The sequence below is a fragment of the Myxine glutinosa genome, chromosome 11 (assembly GCF_964187855.1).
Source record: "Myxine glutinosa chromosome 11, kmMyxGlut1.1, whole genome shotgun sequence".
Classification (NCBI taxonomy): Eukaryota; Metazoa; Chordata; class Myxini; order Myxiniformes; family Myxinidae; genus Myxine; species Myxine glutinosa.
In genome coordinates this window covers 122,161,634-122,178,710 of record NC_136271.1, presented here as the reverse complement: position 1 = coordinate 122,178,710, position 17,077 = coordinate 122,161,634, and the positions used below count along the sequence as shown (strand labels likewise).

General features: G+C 42.2%; 1 protein-coding gene across 1 annotated transcript in view; it reads left to right on the top strand.

Moving 5' to 3' along the window:
- Positions 1–15,180, top strand: part of LOC144894349 (ribosomal protein S6 kinase alpha-5-like) — a 37,054-nt gene extending 21,874 nt beyond the window's left edge. The window contains exons 2-5 of the mRNA XM_078787080.1: positions 73–144; positions 10,324–10,542; positions 14,357–14,472; positions 14,911–15,180. Coding sequence (XP_078643206.1) covers positions 73–144; positions 10,324–10,542; positions 14,357–14,472; positions 14,911–15,036 — 533 coding nt within the window. The 3' untranslated portion in view covers positions 15,037–15,180. The remainder of the gene's footprint in view (positions 1–72; positions 145–10,323; positions 10,543–14,356; positions 14,473–14,910) is intronic.
- The last annotated feature ends 1,897 nt before the right edge of the window (positions 15,181–17,077 follow it).

The following is a 17,077-nucleotide window of genomic DNA, read 5'->3' as shown; positions in this document are numbered from 1 at the left end:
ATAATAATTGTATGGAAGTTGTTTGTGAAAATTGTTGGGATGTGCATTAATTTTTAATTCTTCTTTTGACAGCCAATCTTACCGGATATGCGGAGCGGGTGGGAATGGAAAACTTTGAACTTTTGAAAGTCTTAGGCACTGGAGGTAAGGCCTTTGTGACTTCCACTGGGTGCATAAGTGGAAGTTATGTTCTTTGCATGTGCTAGTGCTTTACTTTCAAGCAAAGAAAGAGTTGTTTCCATCATTTTCTTCAACTTCATTGGTTTTGGTGAAAAACTGGCACTTTGGTCATATAATATATCCATTTGTCGACAATTGCTTCTTGCAATTTTATTTTGGAAATATAACTGCCGGCCTTGACCTCCGGACGAGAGTTGGCACTTTCATGGTTTGGGTACCTCTGGTATTTCTTTAAAATACTTTGCTAAGTGTACCATCCAAAGCATGTACTCTATAATGTATAAAAATTGTGTACCATCCAAAGCATGTACTCTATAATGTATAAAAATTGTGTACCCTCCAAAGTATACCACTTCCCCCCACATCCACATACTCGCACACATTTTGTTTTATTCTTCCATAAAGCTGTTCTTCACGTCAATTCTAATTCATTTATTGTACAGTCATGGTTATTCCTAAAGCTTAATACCAACATTTAAAGGATGTGACTAATCGATCTCATTTACGAAGTTTTGAATTGATCGATTAAGCAGTTCAAAAGAAGGAATAAAAAAAAGCAACTTTTTGTTCAATACAATATGGCTACCACACCATGTGACCTATGACATCATTGTTATCAAATATTTATCCCCATGGGTTAGTGGATGATATATTTGAAGTTTCACATCAATTGGTGAAATGCTTTCAAAGAGAGATTTTAAATGTTTTCCATTGATTCAATATGGCTGCTGACCCAGCTGAACTATGACGTCATAGTTATGAAACTTTATTCTTCGTGGCACGCAGTTTTATAAATGCACACGTAGAAATCACTGCTCGCAGTTATAAGTAGCAGTTCTTGGGATAGACGAGCCATGAGAAATACAGTTTGATAAAAAATGACGCAATAGGATGGTATTGTCAGCGGAACGGGTGACGTGACATGACACGACATCGTCATAGGATAGCATCGTCGTTAGAACGGCTAGCATGGGAATGGCTACTTCATTGGAACGGGTGGCATTCGGTACCTGGCATAACTGCTCGCAATTATAATTGGGGTACTGAAGGGTACCCTCTTATATCTGTATGGATTATTCTTGTAATGGTGATTCCGCCAGACGTTTTCACTATTTATTTGCTTTTAAATTGGCTTTCTCTGCAACGGCTTGAGCGATTGACACAAAGCCTTCAACATAGGAGTGTCTACCCAGGGAGAATTTGAATGATAACTGATGTCATAGGTGATGTGGTATGGCAGCCATTTGGAAAAAAAGGAAAACTTTGGACATCTTCTCTGGAACTGCTCTTTTTTTTATTCATATATATATTCACAAACTTCATATATAAATTATTCCTGTACACAGTACACAAAATTCATATATAAATTCCTGTGTGGGCTAGTGTGAAAATGGTCTAACCCAACCCAAGACTCAAATTTAAGGGCTTCATCACTTACTAATAGCGAAGACTCAATAGCGACAGTCCACTGAGCTATTGAGTCTTCGGAATGTCCTCATAAATTTCTCACATGAACACTGCAAGCTTTATAATGGCCGATGTCTTACGTACCTAATAGGCAGACCCCAAATGTGAGTATGTATGTGAACAACAATGTCGTGTCATGTCACGTCACCCATTCCGCTTACAATGCCATCCTATTGTGTCGTTTTTATCAAACTGTATTTCTCATGGCTAGTCTATCCCAAGAACTGCTACTTATAACTGCGAGCAGTGTATTGGCGATAAATCTCATCCATAAATTTACTGAATAGGTATATACAGTCACGTGAAAAAGTAAGTACACCCCATGTAAAGTTTTGACTTTTTCAACATATTTCAACATACAGCTATTTGATCTTCATTTCTACAATATTGATAGATAAAGGTGATATATAATATAACAAATATCATGAAACATTTACATTTTGTAGTCCATTGTATAATTTAAATAAACATAAATGCAAATTTCGCATGTGGAAAAAGTAAGTACACCCTTGGCTCTAATAGGTGGTATTGCCCCCTTTGGCAGAAACAACCTCAAGTAGGCATTTCTTATAACTGTCTACCAGTCTCTGACATCGACTGGGAGAAATTTTTGCCCACTCCTCCATGCAGAATTATTTCAGCTGTGCGATGTTTGAGGGGTTTCTTGCATGCACAGCTCGTTTCAAATCCCCCCACAACATCTCGATGGGATTTAGATCCGGGCTTTGACTTGGCCATTCCTGAACCCTCCATTTCTTTCTTTTCAGCCATTCCTTGGTGGATTTACTGATATGTTTAGGGTCATTGCATGTTGCAAGGTCCACCTTCGGTTGAGCTTCAACTTTCCGACAGATGGCCTCACATTATCCTCAAGCACCCTCTGGTACAATGAAGAATTCATAGTGGATTCTATGATGGTGCGTTGCCCAGGCCCTGATGCAGCAAAGCTGCCCCAAACCATAATATTTCCACCAACATGCTTTACAGTTGGTATCAGGTTCTTGTGGTCAAATGCTGTCTTTAGTTTTCGCCAAAACATGTCTTCTGGTACTGTGGCCAAATAGCTCCACCTTTGACTCATCTATCCAGAGCACATTGTTCCAGAAGTGCCTGGTCTTTGCCGATGTGTTCATTGGCAAACTTTAGTCTTGCCCTGATGTTCTTTCTGGACAGCAAAGGTTTCCTCCTGGCACACCTCCCATGTAGATCAAATTTGTGCAGCCTCTTTATAATGGTAGCCTCGTGCACTTTGACATCAACAGTGGCAAGAGCTACCTGTAGGTCCCGTGATGACATTCTGGGGTTCTTAGAGACTTCTTGCAGCATCTTGCGGTCTGCTCTCGGGCTGAACTTGATGGGGCGGCCTGACCTGAACAAGTTGGTAGTTGTTTGGAATCTTCTCCACTTGTAGATGATCTTCCGGACAGTCGAATGATTGATTTCAAATTGTTTGGAGATCTTTCTAAATCCCTTCCCAGACTCGTAGGCATCTATAACCTTCTTTCTGAAGGCCTCAGAGAGCTCTTTTGATCTCGGCATGGTGACGCCACACACTTCAACAACAAAGAGCAAACCAAACTAAATGCCTGAGGTTTAAATAAGACAGGTTCCTCCAAGATCCTCTCTAACGATGTTCTAATCATTTGCACCTGAGCTGGTGCACCTGATTCTAATTTTAGGTATTTGAAGTAGTGATAAATGTAGGGGTGTACTTACTTTTTCCACATGCGAAATTTGCATTTATGTTTATTTAAATTATACAATGGACTACAAAATGTAAATGTTTTATGATATTTGTTATATTATATCACCTTTATCTATCAATATTGTTGAAATGAAGATCAAATAGCTGTATGTTGAAATATGTTGAAAAAGTCAAAACTTTACATGGGGTGTACTTACTTTTTCATGTGACTGTATATATACATATATATATATATCTACTAGCTTTGATACTGAGGAACGGGCTTGTTTTAGCTGAGGATAATGACTGTACCTGAGTTGTTGTGTTGTCATGATTTACACCAATCATATTACAAACAATTATTTTGCACAAATTTATTTGTAGTGTTTGTGATATTACATTTTTATAAACAATTTAGGTTGAAGATTGGGGTTGAAAATATATATAAAATTCAAAAAAGAACCCATCGGCACATACATTCGGGAGGGGCAGGTGCAGACTGGAAGTTTGGGACGATTACACCTCACCACCAAGTAATTCAAAACACCTCACAGCCATAAAACACGTAATAAAAACACCTCACAGCCATAAAACACGTAATAAAAACACCTCACAGCTATAAAACACGTAATAAAAACACCTCACAGCCACGAAATTAAAAACACCTCACCACCAAGTAATTGAAAACACCTCACCACCACGTAATTCAAAACACCTCAACACCAACTAATTCAAAACACCTCACCACCACGTAATTCAAAACACCTCACCACCACGTAATTCAAAACACCTCACCACCATGTGATTTAAAAACACCTCAACACCACATAATTCAAAATACCTCACCACCACGTGATTCAAAACCACCACAACGTTATTAAAAACACTTCACAACCACGGAAACAAAAGTTTGAGGGAGTCGTTAAGTGACAACACAGACACTGCCCAGATGTGTAGATATATAGATAAATGACTGTGCCCGAGTTGCCGTTTTGTCATGGTTTAAACCAATCATAATTCAAACAATTATTTTGCACAAATGTATTTGTAATATACGTGATATCACATTTTATAAACAATTGAAGTTGAAAAAAAAAAATTCCCCCCAAAAAAAATTGGAATTAAAAAAAAACAATACCCTTAGGACATACCGACGGGAGAGATATGTGCGTACCAGAAGTTTGGTACGATTTCACAAAAGTTTGAGAAAGTAGTTCAGTGACAACACAGGACAACACAGGACAGGACAGACACTGCACAGATATATATATATATATATATATATATATTATATATGTATACGTATACGTATATTTAGTCGAGCTCATAGAAGAGCTAGTATTAGTACAATGAACAGATCAGCACACAACAGGACAAAAGGAACAGTTGAAAGAGGAGGGAAACTCCAACAGCAGAGTTGAAAGCCATTATAGAGGCAGACTTGGACAAAGAATGGGTATGGGGCAGGGAGGCATTGAGGATGGGATGAGTGTGGGGGAGGGGGGAGGGGGGGAGGGTGGGGGTGGGTGCATAAAGTGTGAATATGAAGACTTGAGTGGGTGGAGTGAGGGTGGATCATTATTCTGATTCTAAATTCCCAACTTTCACAAGCAGTTATGGAAAATTCTCGTGAAGAAGAGAAAGAAATTCTTGTTAAGAAGGACACGTGTATCATTTCTGAAGGAGATACGAGGGTTGAAATGCATTTTTAAAATGTTCTTAAAGGAAAAAAAAGCATTTGTATTTAATCAAGATTCAGTTTGGAGATATTGAGAAAAGATCGGGGATGGAGGGTAGCGTGAAATGTAGAACTGCGACAACGGGCCAAAATAAATTCAACTAAAATGAGGTCATGCGGGGATTTTTTTATATATTGTATTTTTTTGAAGTGGGGAGGGGAAATAGCATAATGTTGGGAAGGTATAAGTAAGATATTTGGGAAGAAGAAAGCAAAACAAGTAACATGGACACATGTTGTTCACGCTTTCTATTCGAGGTAAGGTTTTGCTGTGTTAGGCCTTGGACAATACGAAACAAATTAAGATGTCGCACAAACTATGTACATGATAAAGATGAAATATTGCATGGGATATAACAGCAACACCGAGACCAGAGGGTGGCAACCTGCGGTTCTTTAAGGACTTATGTGTGGCTTCCAAGCCTAATTGATAAAATCCCCTTTTTACTCATAAATGGATTTTCAGAAAAAGCTTTGTGAGTGTTGTGAATTCACCTGAGCCTCGTCATGGTGGTGGAGTTGCTCTCTTTATCAAAAACTCTCTTCCTCACTCTCCCTGCTCTGCCCTCACTCCACCACACCCCCAGGAGTACCTCTGCCTACGGCTTCCCCTCTTCTCCCACCTTTTGTTTTTATGTGTGTTGTACCGTCCACCAAACAGTGATACCTCCATTTACATCTTGCTGTCCGACAACATGGACCAACTTCTATACACTCAACCCAACTCTCTGTTCCTCATATGTGATGATTTCAATTGTCATCATGCCAGCTGGCTGGGTGTGGGTACGTCTCACACCTGGCATGGCACCTCACCAAAGGACTTCTGCAAATCATTGGGACTGACACAATCTGTCAACTTCCCGACCCGTATTTCAGTCAACGATACATCATCTCTTCTAGATTTGGTTATGACTAACTTCCCTGCAAATGTCTGCTGTTCTGCTTCTGCTCCAATCAGCTCATCTGATCATATGCTTGTTAAAGTCTGCTGTTATATGCTGTTAAAATATGCTGATCATATGATCATATGCTGTTAAAATCTCTCTGGCCATTCTCAGAGAGCCACCTTAGCGCCGACAATTCTTGCATTTCACTCAGGCCGACTGGCACGGTCTTCAAGCAGCCATCAATCATCTGGATTGGTCTCCCATCTCTACTGTCTATGGCATCTACTCATTCTGGGAATTCCTCCAAAGAAATTTGCTCTCTCTCATGCACAGATTTATGCCATCTCATCTTAAATTGTCATACCCTTGCTCCCGTCCATGGTACACTGAATCTTGTGGTGAGGCAGTTGCCCTGAAACAACTTGCCTCATGGATGGCAAATCTAACTGAAGGCAATCTCAGTTCCTTCCACAAAGCTCGTAACAAGTGTGTCTACCCTCAGGAGAGCCAGGAAACAATATCTTTCTACTCTCAAGACTGAGCTCTCAAGTATGTCTCCCTCTTCCAAATACTGGTGGCATCTGTGGGATGATGCCCTCTCTCTCTACCCACCTTACCCAGTCATACCCAGCTGCTCCTGGACTATGTCCTTCTCTCCCGACAAGGTGGAGAAGATGGCTGTCAAACCTCGACTCCGATTCTGCAACTGGACCATACGGCATCAGCCCACGGGTCCTAAAATCCTGCTCTGCCACTCTATCTCACCCTCCCTTTGTTCTATTTACCCTCTCTTTTGCTCAAGGTCATCTGCCATCAGCTTGGAAATCAGCCAACTTTACCACTTTACACAAAAAGGTGTAAAAACAGATCCTTGCAACTATAGACCAATCAGCCTGCTCCCAATCATCAGCAAGGTCATGGAATCCATCATCAATTCTGATATTAAATCCTTCCTCTTCTCCAATGGCTTGATCTCCGATCATCAATTTGGATTCAGACCAGGTCACTCTACTCTGGACATGCTGCTTCTGCTGTCTCAACAATGGATGGAGGTCCTCAATGCCAAACAGGAAATCAGAGCTGTCTCCCTTGACATATCACGTGCCTTCGATGCAGTCTGGCACCCAGCTCTGCTCACCAAACTCTCCTCCTATGGTATCCATGGAAATCTCCATGCATGGCTTGCGGACTTCCTCTCTGGTCATAGTCAACGTGTGGCCCTGAATGGATTTCTCTCATCTCCCCTTCCTGTTCAGGCTGGAGTTCCTCAAGGCAGTGTTCTGGGCCCTGTGCTTTTTCTGGTCTTCATTAATTAATCTCTCCGACTCTGGAAAATCCTCTTTATCTTTTTGCTGATGACCCCACCCACTGCGCTTAATATCTCACCCTCAGATCAGCAGGCAGCAGCATCTTCACTCTCTACAGACCTGGATAAAAACACAGGAAAATGTGCGGACAGGAATACTGTACTGTAAAGGGTGGGGACTTGGAATACCCTCTCCCACCTAAAGGCGGCGCTACACAATACACACCGCCCTCCCACAGGCAAATATAAAAACACAGTTATACACTAATTGTGGTTATGCTCATCCTATGTAGCAAGTCTGGGTATAATCCGGCCAAAACTGTAGGAGGAATAGCACGACAAACAAGCATACACCGTTCCATGAATTATAGTAAGATGTTTTTACCGTTTTTATTGGTTTTATCAATGATGCTTTTGCCATTTTTATTGCATTTAATAATTTCCATTTGGTTTCGGTTTGACCTTCAAGAACACTTTTTAATGTGCTAACTGCAGGCCCCTATCTTAGTCAAAGTCTGAGTATCTGTTTTAATCTGTTGATAAGTTCAGTACTGTGTGTAAGGGTTCTCTCTGTTCTGATTATTTCACCTACAACTTTACTGGCTTTATCCCTCTCGACAAGACCGAGGCTAATGAAAAAGAGTAAGGTGAAGGTGAACTGACAATGGGGTAGTGGGGCAGAAATTGGCCACAACCAGCAAAGGAATGAATGAATGAACTGAAACACAAAAGGGAGAAAGACAAGGGGATGAACCACTTAAAACAGCAACATGGTTGAGCTAGGAACGGTTAACAGGGGTAATAAAGATCATGGGTCAGGTGGGGCTAACCCACCCCGGCTAACTGGGGTGGGTAGGGTAACCCCCGCTCTAGCAGGGAAAATGGCCTTAAAATGCATGTTGTTGTTGTTGGTCAGGTGGGGGATGACACTGGGTTACGGTCCACTGTCTGCTTGAACTTGAAGCCCTAGAGGGAAGAGTGGGAAAGAGAGCAGAGAGCAATGTAGTAGAATTGGCAGTAAAAAAAACAGAGACCATCCACCTGTCTGTGATGTGAAAGCAACAGAACTTGGGTTTCGGCATCATTGTGGAAGATTCCAATAATGCTGAGAGCTTGAGATTCCACAGTTTCCAGGAGAGACATTTGATGCTGTGGTACCAGCCCATATGGGAGGGCAGTATTCCAGTGAACTATAGACAAAGGCCTTGGAGACTGAGTAGCTCTGATTTTCCAAGGAAATAATTGGATTGATGACAGATACCCAGTCTGCAGCTAGCTTTGGAGGCCCGTTTTGCTATGTGGTTGGCCCAGGAGAGGTATTGGGTGAAGGCGGGGTCAAGAAGTTCAAGAGACAAAACCTCTTCCAGTTGATAACCAAGGAAATAAACAGGTGTGTTGATTTTATGATCCTTCTGGAGTGACAGTGTGACACCAAGATTTTCCAGGATTGAAGGACAAGTTCCATTTATCAGACCAACATCTCATTGATTCCAGAGGAATATTTCTATCCAAGACAGGCTCCATGAGTATGTGGGGGATCCGTACAATATGGAATGGAAAAGCATCTTGTCTATTAGATAATTTGATGTTAAATTTATTATTATCAATATTGATTTGCAATTCAGCTAAAAAGAGACTTGAGTACAAGTGTGGTTTGTCCTTTTTTTGTTTCCAGCTTCTTTGTGAACATAAATAAACACACAAAGTTTGTCATCAAAAACCATTACCTCAGGAACTAATGCTAAATCTGACAACTCTGGAGAGGCCACATGATTACTTGTACAACTGTGTTTCTTCAAGATCGCATCTTTCTGCTTTTTGCCAGCTGACATGCCCGAATACTGGACTGCAAGGCTGTTTGCTTGTGACACCAGTTGTTAGATTGGCGATTTGTTGGGTGGCTTTGATCTTTTCCTTGGTTTATCACACATCTTGATCATGAGCGAGAGCTGCATCCAAGGTTACTACCTGTCGAGGCTTGCTGACATCCTCCACACTCGTAATCGTTGCATAGCTCTCAACGGGATCTTCTCATGTCCTTTCCTTATGAAGGCTGGAGTGCCCTAAGATGGTGTCTTGGGCTCGGTCTCTTTCCTTAGCCTTATCAACGATCTCTCTTATTCTCTGGGAAACCCTCATCTGTTCACTGATGACTCCACCCAATGCTGTAGCATCCCTCATCCTTCATATTAGCAAGCATGGCCTCTACCCCCTGCAGAACGTGATAGAACCAGGAGTTGGTGGGATATTAACGCATGGGATATGTTTTTCAACCCCGGCAAATATCACTGTCTCGCTGAAAGGAGCATCTGTCGAATTCTCCCTTTTATTTCCTTGGCAAACTGCATGAAGTGGTTCATGATCTCAAACCTGGGCCTCACCACCAGCCACAATCAATCTTTGACAAACCACATCAGCATTAGCCTCTGAATCCAGTTACATCTGGGCATCTTCCATCATGTAAAGTCTCTCCTTGGTAAATCCAAACTTCGAACAACCTAAAAGGCTTTCATCTACACCTTGATGGAGTACTACGTTCCCCTTTTTGGAATGGCACCCCTGCCTCACACCTTTCCCACATTTATGCCATGGAGACCGAAGCCCTCGATCATTGGCATCTCTTGCGACTAAGCGGAATCTCTGCGCCTGTTGTTCCCACACCACAGACAGATTGGTGGCCTCTTTGTCTTTTTTTTTGAGCTTCTTTTCTGGTATTGCACCTTCTACCATCACCACCCCCTAAGGGTCAAGGATCCTAGTTTTCTCTTAACACAAACTCTTTCTCCATGTGTATTTGGGGACATAAAAGGTGCAAGACCATTTTCCAGGAGTTGAGGTGAAACTGGTTGAAAAGTTGTTTTTTATTAGTATTAAACTAAAAGGATAATCTTTGCAAGTATGTTTCTTGGTAACTTGTGGGGTGAGGGGTGGGAAGGGGGTGGGTGTTGGTGATGGGAGAGGGGTAATATGTGGTGATAGAATATCGATCACAAGTTTGATGCTTGAACATGAGCATGCTGTACGTGATCATTGAGTGAGTGCTAATTGCCATGTGCTGCAGCATACGGGAAGGTTTTTCTGGTGCGTAAATTGAGTGGGCATGATGCCGGTAAGCTGTACGCCATGAAAGTGCTGAAAAAGGCCTCGATCGTGCAGAAGGCCAAGACTGCAGAGCACACGCGCACCGAGCGCCAAGTCCTGGAGCACATCCGCCAGTCACCCTTCCTTGTGACGCTACACTACGCCTTTCAGACAGACACAAAGCTACATCTCATCCTCGGTATGTCCCCCAAAGATCATTTTAATTTGCTTGTATGGACATTAATTTCTGGAATCCAAATTTGTGTATGGTATATATTTCTCATTTATTCTTGCTTCATGTAGTTGACATGTTTAAATAATTACCTTGACATTATGTGAACTGTAGTTATTTGCACAAATGGCAAAAAGCGTAACGAGTCAGCCTAAATACCAAACACACACGGTGGGTAGAACTTGCAGATTGAAGTTGTATTTCACATCATCCTTCGCTTATTACACTTGGAGTCGATGAAAGTTCAACTGTTGTGATCACAGATTTCCATTCGATTATAAAACGTATTTCCAATGTTCAAAAAGCACTTTGGCTTTGCCCCACCGATCCGGAAGTAAAATCTGCGTTTTGTGATCAGGTCGAGGCACGATGCCATTGCGAATCATCCATCCATATGTCTCTCTGGATTTCCCCGAACCCGAGCTCTCTGTCTCTGTCTCTTGCTCTAGCTCTCTCCAGCTCTCTACAGCTCTCTCCAGCTCTCTCCAGCTCTCTCCAGCTCTCTCCATCTCTCTCCAGCTCTCTCCAGCTCTCTCCAGCTCTCTCCAGCTCTCTACCACTCTCTCCAGCTCTCTCCAGCTCTCTCCAGCTCTCTCCATCTCTCTCCAGCTCTCTCCAGCTCTCTCCAGCTCTCTCCATCTCTCTCCAGCTCTCTCCATCTCTCTCCAGCTCTCTCCAGCTCTCTCCATCTCTCTCCAGCTCTCTCCAGCTCTCTCCATCTCTCTCCAGCTCTCTCCAGCTCTCTCCAGCTCTCTCCAGCTCTCTCCAGCTCTCTACAGCTCTCTCCAGCTCTCTCCAGCTCTCTCCATCTCTCTCCATCTCTCTCCAGCTCTCTCCAGCTCTCTCCATCTCTCTCCAGCTCTCTCCATCTCTCTCCATCTCTCTCCAGCTCTCTCCATCTCTCTCCATCTCTCTCCAGCTCTCTACAGCTCTCTCCATCTCTCTCCAGCTCTCTCCAGCTCTCTCCAGCTCTCTCCAGCTCTCTCCAGCTCTCTCCAGCTCTCTCCAGCTCACTCCAGCTCTCTCTAGCTCTGGTATGAGGTTGATATGCTCGGTACATTTTGAGCACAAGTCGATCTGATGAGCACATTCAAATGCAAAGGGTCTGAAAACGGAAGGAGAAACTTTAAATGAATACTAGAAGAACAAAAATACGCAACTTTTGGAATACAGAATTGTTTTAACTTTAGATGTTGTAACGTGTGTTATAAATGTGATGATGTCATTGCAAACGAAATGCTGTCACCACCGTTGCTGTCAGTCACTCGCCTATCTGTTAACTGTGAATTCTGTGGTAAGCTGGAACCATTTGGCCTGATACATTCAAAAGATCATCTTTTCACCATGAGCCCTCCAACTTGGGGAAGGGGTGCTTAGTCTAAAAGCATTCTGGTCATGACGTTGAAAACTGAAGATGCCATCAAAAGGAAGCCTTGTGTATGGTTATAGTCCATGAGCTAGAGGGGCCCACCTAGCACCCTCCCTCCCCCACCAATCAACGAAATTTTTTTTTTTTGAAACTTTGAAATGTGCTGTTTGAGAAATTATATGTTAACATGTGATAAATTGGGACTCGGTATGGATTTTGAGAGAATGAAAGTTGCTATTTCCTCTGTTATGATGGTATATTGGTTATACTGTTATGTATATATTGTTATATTTTTATGATGGTATATTGGTTATATTGGATGTTATTATGGTTATACACGATGGTATACATAAGCAGAAGATTTTGTTTTTTAATCCAACCAAAGATAGCTGACTGGCGGCCTTTAACTACAGTGCATTCAGAAAATATTCAGACCCCTTCACTTTTTTCAAATTTTGTTTTGTTGCAGCCTTATGCTGAAATCGTTTAAATTCATTTTTTCCCTTATCAATCTACACTCAATACCCCATAATGACAAAGAGAAAACAGGATTTTAGAACGTTTTGCAAATTTATTAAAAATAAAAAACTGAAATATCACATTGACATAAGTATTCATACCCTTTGCTATGACACTTGAAATTTAGCTCAGGTGCCTCACATTTCTCTTGATCATCTTTGAGATGTTTATACACCTTGATTGGAGTCCACCTGTGGTAAATTCAGTTGATTGGACATGATTTGGAAAGGCACACACCTGTCTATATAAGGTCTCACAGCTGACAATGCATATCAGAGCAAAAACCAAGCCATGAGGTCGAAGGAACTCCCTGCAGAGCTCAGAGACAGGATTGTGTCGAAGCACAGATCTGGGGAAGCCTACAAAAAAATTTCTGCTGCATTGAAGGTTCCCAAGAGCACAATGGCCTCCATAATTCTTTGTAATAGAGGTGACCAAGAACCCGATGGTCACTCTGGCTGAGCTCCAGAGATCCTGTGTGGAGATGGGAGAAACTTCCAGAAGGACAACCATCACTGCAACACTCCACCGATCTTGGCTTTATAGTAGAGTGGTCAGGCGGAAGCCTCTCCTCAGTGAAAGACACATGAAAGCCCACTTGGAGTTTGCAAAAAAAGCACCTAAAGGACTCTCAGACTGTGAGAAACAAGATTCTGTGGTCTGATGAAACCAAGATTGAACTGTTTGGCTTCCGTCTGGCCACTCTGCTATAAAGCCCAGATCGGTGGAGTGTTGCAGTGATGGTTGTCCTTCTGGAAGTTTCTCCCATCTCCACACAGGATCTCTGGAGCTCAGCCAAAGTGACCATCGGGTTCTTGGTCACCTCTCTTACCAAGGCCGTTCTCCCCCGATTGCTTAGTTTGGCCGGGCGGCCAGCTCTAGGAAGAGCCCTGGTTGTTCCAAACTTCTTCCATTTAAGAATTATGGAGGCCACTGTGCTCTTGGGAACCTTCAATGCAGCAGAAATGTTTTTGTAGGCTTCCCCAGGTCTGTGCCTCGACACAATCCTGTCTCTGAGCTCTGCAGGCAGTTCCTTCGACCCCATGGCTTGGTTTTTGCTCTGATACACATTGTCAGCTGTGAGACCTTACATAGACAGGCGTGTGCCTTTCCAAATCATGTCCAATCAATTGAATTTACCACAGGTGGACTCCAATCAAGGTGTAGAAACATCTCAAAGATGATCAAGAGAAATGGGAGGCACCTGAGCTAAATTTCAAGTGTCATAGCAAAGGGTATGAATACTTATGTCAAAGTGATATTTCAGTTTTTTCTTTTTAATAAATTCGCAAAACTTTCTAAAATCCTGTTTTCTCTTTGTAATTATGGGGTATTGAGTGTGGATTGATGAGGGAAAAAATGAATTTAAACGATTTCAGCATAAGGCTGCAACATAACAAAATGTGAAAAAAGTGAAGGGGTCTGAATATTTTCTGAATGCACTGTCGTTAAAGGCCGCCAGTCAGCCATCTTTGGTTGGATTAAAAAACAAAATCTTCTGCTTATGTATACCATCGTGTATAACCATCATAACATCCAATATAACCAATATACCATCATAACAATATAACAATGTATACATAACAGTATAGCCAATATACCATCATAACAGAGGAAATAGCAACTTTCAGTGTCTCAAAATCCATACTGAGTCCCAATTTATCACATGATAACATATAATTTCTCAAACAGTACATTTCATAGTTTCAAAAAAATATAGTTTCGTTGATTGGTGGAGGGGGTGCTAGGTGGGCCCCTCTAGCTCATGGACTATTATTGATTACAATTTGTGTTAATCAAAGTAATTATGTCTACATATGCCTTTTTATTCGTATTAATTCACATCCATTATGACTTTTCAAAAATAGAAACAACTTCCCCCATTGCTTTCAGATTATGTTAGTGGAGGGGAGTTATTCACGCATCTGTACCAGCGTGAGCACTTCACTGAGGAGGAGGTGCGAATCTACGTTGCTGCAATTGCCCTTGCCCTCGAGCATTTGCATAAGGTGAGTGCATGGTTGCACGCGGTAGTTCACTGTTGTGCAGAACGACTGTGAACGCACAGGGAATTGCAAAAATGCACTGTTTTTTTCATAATTTATGGAATACAGATAAGAGTATAATTGGGTGTAAACCTTGAGGAGACTTTAGTTTTGATGAGTTAAAATTAAGCTTTTGCTTTGTTCTCAATGCCCTTTATCTGATCTGAGGAGCACAATATGCTTCCTGAGAGGGGAGGAACAATTTTGCCTTTAATTCGGAAGAAGAGTTGATCAACGGGTTTTTTTTTCAGAATGCTGAAAGGAATTTAGGAGACAAAGTTAATGAGGAGATCGTAAGCGTTTGGAATCATATATTTAGAAAGCATATGGGAGTTTGAATAGAAAACAGTGCATGGTATATGACAAGTTTCTTTGTTTGTCATTCTGCCGTGTCCATTGCAGCTTGGAATCATCTATAGGGACATAAAGCTGGAGAACATCCTTCTCGATGGTGACGGGCATGTTGTCCTCACGGACTTTGGACTCAGCAAGGAGTTTGTCACTGAGGGGGTAAATACTGGGCCATAGATTCACGACGAGGAATTGTCTTTGCTTGGGAGCTTGAAATCTGAGGAGTGATTACATTCCTGTCTGATTAACTTGTAAGACTCAGTTGCAAGCTGGTAACATTGAAACCTATCAGCACACACTCTGGCTCACATGTAATGCTCAAACCTATTATCACACTGATTGGCTAGCGAGTAATGCTCAAACCTATTAGCACACTGAGTGGCTAGCTTGTAATGCTCAAACCTATTAGAACACTGATTGGCTAGCTAGTAATGCTCAAACCTATTAGCACACTGAGTGGCTAGCTTGTAATGCTCAAACCTATTAGCACACTGATTGGCTAGCTAGTAATGCTCACACCTATTAGCACACTGAGTGGCTATCTAGTAATGCTCAAACCCATTAGCACACTGAGTGGCTAGCTTGTAATGCTCAAACCCAAAAGCACACGGAGTGGCTAGCTTGTAATGCTCAAACCTATTAGCACACTGAGTGGCTAGCTTGTAATGCTCAAACCTATTAGCACACTGAGTGGCCAGCTTGTAATGCTCAAACCTATTAGCACACTGAGTGGCTAGCTTGTAATGCCCAAACCTATTAGCACACGGAGTGGCTAGCTTGTAATGCTCAAACCTATTAGCACACAGAGTGGTTAGCTAGTAATGCTCAAACCTATTCGCACACTGAGTGGCTAGCTTGTAATGCTCAAACCTATTAGCACACGGAGTGGCCAGCAAGTAATGCTCAAACCTATTAGCACACGGAGTGGCTAGCTTGTAAAGCTCAAACCTATTGGCACACGGAGTGGCTAGCTTGTAATGCTCAAACCTATTAGCATGCTGATTGGCTAGCTAGTAATGCGCAAACCTATTATCACACTGAGTGGCTCGCTTGTCATGCTCAAACCTATGAGCACACGGAGTGCCTAGCTTGTAATGCTCAAACCTATCAGCACACTGATTGGATTGCTTGTAATGCTCAAAGCTATTGGCACACTGAGTGGCTCGCTAGTAATGCTCAAAGCTATTAGCACACTGAATGGCTAGCTAGAAATGTTCAAACCTATTAGCACACTGATTGGATTGCTTGTAAAGCTCAAACCTATTACACACTGAGTGGCTAGCTAGTAATGCTCAAACCTATTAGCACACTGAGTGGCTAGCTAGTAATTCTCAAACCTATTAGCGCGCTGAGTGGCTGGCTTGTAATGCTCAAACCTATTAGCACACTGATTGGCTAGCTAGTAATGCTCAAACTTATTAGCACACTGAGTGGCTAGCTTGCAATGCTCAAACATATTAGTACACAGAGTGGCTAGCTTCTAATGCTCAAACCTATTAGCACATAGAGTGGCTGGCTTGTAATGCTCAAACCTATTAGCACACTGAGTGGCTAGCTTGTAATGCTCAACTCTATTAGCACACTGAGTGGCTAGCTTGTAATGCTTAAACCTATTAGCACACTGAGTGGCTAGCTTGTAATGCTCAAACCTATTAGCACACGGAGTGGCTAGCTCGTAATGCTCAAACATATTAGCACACGGAGTGGCTAGCTTGTAATGCTCAAACCTATTAGCACACTGATTGGCTAGCTAGTAATGCTCAAACCTATTAGCACACTGTGTGGCTAGCTTGTAATGCTCAACTCTATTAGCACACTGAGTGCCTAGCTTGTCATGCTCAAACCTATTAGCACACTGAGTGGCTAGCTTGTAATGCTCAAACCTATTAGCACACGGAGTGGCTAGCTCGTAATGCTCAAACATATTAGCACACGGAGTGGCTAGCTTGTAATGCTCAAACCTATTAGCACACTGATTGGCTTGCTAGTAATGCTCAAACCTATTAGCACACTGTGTGGCTAGCTTGTAATGCTCAAACATATTAGCACACGGAGTGGCTAGCTTGTAATGCTCAAACCTATTAGCACACTGATTGGCTAGCTAGTAATGCTCAAACCTATTAGCACACTGAGTGGCTAGCTTGCAATGCTCAAACATATTAGCACACGGAGTGGCTAGCTTGTAATGCTCAAACCTATTAGCACACTGAGTGGCTAG